We start from the raw sequence: 4,524 nt of genomic DNA, 5'->3' as shown, positions 1-4,524 counted from the left end.
CAGGTCTTGGTCCAGCTCAGTGCTGGCAACGCACGTGTAGCTGCCCTGGTCCCGCTCGGCCACGCCGAAGATGGTCAGGGAATCCTCCTCCTTCTTCATTCTGCAAAGGAAGCGGGAGGGGTTGGAGGAAGGTGGAGGGGAGACAGTGAGGTGGGGAGGCGGGGGTGGCAGGCACTGCCTGTCCATCTTCTCCCTGGGGTGGGGACAGTGGGTCTGAGTGGGCAGCTGCAGCCCCTCCTAGGGGACGGGGGCTCACTGCAGTGCTGTGGGAGGGACAAGGTCTTCCTGCCATGCTGAGCACTCGTGGAGCTTGAGGAGGTTGAAGAGGGGGCAGGACACGGGCGGCACTAGGGGGCCCCTCTGTATTCACTGTGCTTGGATCCCCTGGGTCCTCTGCGCTCCCCTGCTGAATTAGGGCACAGCACGGCCCACCCCTGAAGGCAGGTCTTCTCAAGCTTCCAGCTCTGTCTCCATCCCAGAGCGATGCCTGCACTCACCCGAGTGCCCTGGGCTCCCCTGAACTGTCCCAGAGGGAGGAGGGCACCCAGGAGCCCGTGCCTGCTGTAGGATTATGCCCCTCCAGGAAACCAGATGATCGGCAGACCCAGCTGGTACCCACGTGCACCCTGCCCCGAGACCGAAGCTGGTACAGAAGAGAGCCTGGGGGGAGGCTCAGATCAACGTTCTCAGCCCCAGCTGCGTATTCCCAACACCTGGGGGACTTTACACACCATCTACGCCTGGGCCCGCCCTCAACTCCAGTCAGATCCAAATCTGGCTGAGGGAGAGGACAGGCATGGGCCCAGGGTGCAGTAAGGGCGAGCCAAGTAACCACAGGGCCAGAGCCTGCTCAGGCATCCCCGCCTCTGTCGGGGGACGAGGCACTGCTGGCTGGGCTGAAAGGAGGCGGGGGGCATCCGGCATGGACGCCGAAGAGGAGCAAGGAGGGGCTGAGGGACAGAAAAGAGAGTGCAGATGGAGGGAGGAGGGGAAGGAAGGGAGGAGGGAGGAGAGAAAGGAGGGGAGGAGGGGAGGAGAGGCGGCGGAAGAGGAGAGAGGAGCAGGGCGCTGAGTGGAGAGAGGGCAGGCATTGGAGGGGATCTCCCCTGAGGGGTCCAGAACCCTCTTCGGCGGTTCTGCAGTGATACACCGACATAGGAGCCCGGGTGCGTCCACACATCACCAGAATCAAGGGAGAAGGCAGGGCCCCAGGGCGCAGCAGGCAGGGAGGCAGGAGCGGAGACCTGTTGCTGATGTAGAGCGGCTCGTCGTCCTTCAGCCAGGAGACCGCGAGCTTCAGGGAGGGGTCGTGCTTCACGCGGCACTCCAGCTGCACCGTGGTGCCCCTCTTGGCGACCTGGTCCTCGGGCATCCGGTAGATCCTCGTGGGGTCTGCGGAGAAGCGCCTGAGCTTGAGCTCCTCTCTGCCACCCCCACCCCCGAGCGGCCACGGGATGACACGCATGACCAGCTTGCACGGACCGCAGAGGGTGGCAGAAATAGGATTCAGTTAGGTGCACGGGTCGGGGAGGCCCGGAATAGGAGATCCCCAGTGGAAATAACGCCCAGGCCCTTTCTCGCTGGCTCAGGAACACAGGACGTGGTTTCTGGGGCGGTGGCGGGGAGCTGGTGTGGGGAGCAGGCTTCGCTGCCTAGGGCAGGTAATGACTCAGTGCGTGCAGCATGCAGGCCAGCCGGAGGCCCTGAGGGAGGTCCCACTAGGGATTAAACATTAAAGGTGGTGCGTTTTCAAAGTGACACACACGGATAACTTTGAGGTGGCATCCTCAAAGTTAAAGATGCGCCCCCGGCCCCGACTCACTGCATCCTCTACCTAGCGACCGTCTCCTTTACCTTTGACCTCGAGGCGGACCTGGTTCTCTGCTTTGCCCAGGATGTTGGTGGCAACACAGGTGTAGATGCCCTGGTCCTCTTTTCGGATCATCTTGATCTCCAGACTGCCGTTCTCATAGACGTGGTAGTTGCCACCATCCAGGTTGCTTCCTTGTCCATTCTTAAACCTCACAACAGAGCAGCAGGACACACAGCATGCTGGGAAAGGACCAGCCCGGGGGAAGGGACCCCAGGCCGTGCATCTGCCCCCACCCATGGCTGGCCTTGGCAAGCCTCTGGCCTCAGTTTCCTTCCTTGCACAATAAGAGGCCTGACCCAGATGCTCTGCCAGCTTCGTCTCAGCCTCCACCCTCTGCGGCTCCCAGACCTTGCTGAACCCCTCTCGTGGGCCGAATGCGATGAGAGAGGTGAGACAGATGCCCCTACAGATGCCCCCATGGGGGAAGCCTGGTCTCCTGGAACTTACCATCGGAGCGTGGGGATGGGAGACCCAAAGAATGGGCAGTCCAGCCGGGTCCGGTTGTACAGGATCACCCTGATGAGCTGGTTCCGGGGCGACAGCATCCGAGGCGGCACGTCTGCAACCCCAGAGACCTAACCCTGACCTTGGGTGGGGGTCTGCCTTCCTCTGCGACCCCAGAGACCTAACCCTGACCTTGGGCGGGGGTCTGCCTTCCTCCGTGACCCCAGAGACCTAACCCTGACCTTGGGTGGGGGTCTGCCTTCCTCTGCGACCCCAGAGACCTAACCCTGACCTTGGGTGGGGGTCTGCCTTCTGTGACCCCAGAGACCCAACCCTGACCTTGGGAGGGGGTCTGCCTTCCTGTGCGACCCCAGAGACCTAACCCTGACCTTGGGCAGGGGTCTGCCTTCCTCTGTGACCCCAGAGACCTAACCCTGACCTTGGGCGGGGGTCTGCCTTCCTCTGCAACCCCAGAGACCTAACCCTGACCTTGGGCGGGGGTCTGCCTTCCTCCCCCTCCTTGGGGACCAGTCTTATCTCAATGTACCTTCTCCTCGGGGCAGCTTTCTAAATACCAGTGTGACCTCCCCCATCAACCTCCCTCGGGATTAGGTGAGGAAGGAGGAAGCTGACCCATCTGCACCTAGTCTACATCCAGTCTCACTTTTGCAGAGGATGCCCCCAGCCTTCCAGCAGCTTCTGCATCTGCCCCTCCACAGCCCCAAGGCTTCTCCTAGTGGCACCTGCCCTCTGCCCTCTGCCTGCTCCAGGAGGGCCACAAACACACTCAGGGTAGCTCCTACCCTGAGGCCCAGGGGAGACTCAACATGGACACACCAAGAAGGTGAGACGGTCCCTCCTCTCGTCAGGGGAGGAAGGAGACTGAGCCTGGTGTCTCAGCTCTCCGTCTGTCCTCTGAGTGGAATGAACCGTCTGCATTAAGTCCTCCATCACCGCTCCTCATTTCATCCTGGGTCTCCATGCTTCCCCGCTCTGCTGCCCTTCTCCCCACAGCCTGACCGATCTCTCAAGCAGAGAGGGAGCCCACGCTCCGAGCAGGGCCCTGGAGGTTCCCCGGCAGGCAGGGGGAGAGGGGTGCACTCACCCAGCACGCTGACGAAGGCGTTGGCCAGCAGGTAGCCGTGCTCGTTGGAGGTGTTGCACTGGTACACGGCCCGGCTGCTGATCTGCGTGTCACGGAAGATGATGGTGTCCCCGGCCACCTCACGGTTGGGGTTGGGCGGTGCCGCTACAGACAGGAAGGTGCTCCTCGTAAGATGGGGAGGGCGGGCAGAGGGCGTGTGGGACTCGGGCCAGGCTCCCTGGTAGGACTGAGCCTACCAGAGTTTATTTCTCAATCCGTCCAATGGGAACAGGAATCCCGGTCAAAGCTACATGGCAGCTGGGCAGCCGTGGTTTGAATTCTAACCACATTACCCACCGGCCCTATTGGCTCTAAACGCTTCGGGCTCCTTGTCTGGGGATAACTTACCACCCTGTGGCATTTCTATGAGGATGACTGGAGAGCCTATGTATGTCATTAGAAGAGGGCTGAGCACATGTGGTTGGAGGGCTGTTATCATTTTAACCCAATGTGCATATACTCAAAAGTGTTTTGAAAAGCATAAAGCAATAAACAACTAGGTGGGGCCTACCTGCTTCCCATCCTCTGAGCAGAGCACTCTGCAGACGTCCACAAAGTTAAACCTGGAGGCGCACGCCTACTGCAAGTTGATGAGTCCCCGCATTTGCCAAAGTGACCTGACCTTCCCAAGACACGTGCGCACTGAGAGGACACCCCTGTCGCAGTTCTCCTGGCCCCCCTGGCTGCGGATGCAGAGAGCGGAGGCTGGGGAGTCGCTTCAGGCACGTCCGGCTCTTTGCAACCCTATGGACCATAGCCTGCCAGGCTCCTCTGTCCACGGGATTCTCCAGGCAAGAATACTGGAGTGGGTGCCACGCCCTCCGCCAGGGGATCTTCCCGACCCAGGGATCGAACCCGCATCTCTTATGTCTCCTGAACTGGCAGGGGGGTTCTTTACCACCAGAGCTTCCTGGGAAGCCCGAATCACTCTAAGAGTCGGGGCAAATCAGTAGCTCCTCCGGGCCTCACTTCCTTCACCTGTCAAGTAGGGAAGCGTTTCTTTCATCTTCCCCTACTCTGAGGAAGGGTAGGGTAAGAGAGCAAGAATGAGATAACGAGCGAT

The 4,524-nt window shown here is 60.7% G+C and overlaps 1 protein-coding gene across 1 annotated transcript in view; it reads right to left on the bottom strand.

The window, feature by feature from the left end:
• Window positions 1-4,524, bottom strand: part of NFASC (neurofascin) — a 196,394-nt gene that overhangs the window by 41,275 nt on the left and 150,595 nt on the right. The window contains exons 12-16 of the mRNA XM_010854162.1: window positions 3,423-3,566; window positions 2,321-2,432; window positions 1,855-2,021; window positions 1,245-1,392; window positions 1-100 (exon numbers count right to left, since the gene is read on the bottom strand). The exon at window positions 1-100 is cut by the window's left edge and continues 10 nt beyond it. Coding sequence (XP_010852464.1) covers window positions 1-100; window positions 1,245-1,392; window positions 1,855-2,021; window positions 2,321-2,432; window positions 3,423-3,566 — 671 coding nt within the window. The remainder of the gene's footprint in view (window positions 101-1,244; window positions 1,393-1,854; window positions 2,022-2,320; window positions 2,433-3,422; window positions 3,567-4,524) is intronic.

Source organism: Bison bison, unplaced genomic scaffold (assembly GCF_000754665.1).
Source record: "Bison bison bison isolate TAMUID 2011002044 unplaced genomic scaffold, Bison_UMD1.0 scf7180017864338, whole genome shotgun sequence".
NCBI lineage: Eukaryota > Metazoa > Chordata > Mammalia > Artiodactyla > Bovidae > Bison > Bison bison.
Note: the sequence above shows the minus strand (reverse complement) of the source record. Positions and strands in the feature narration are given on the sequence as shown.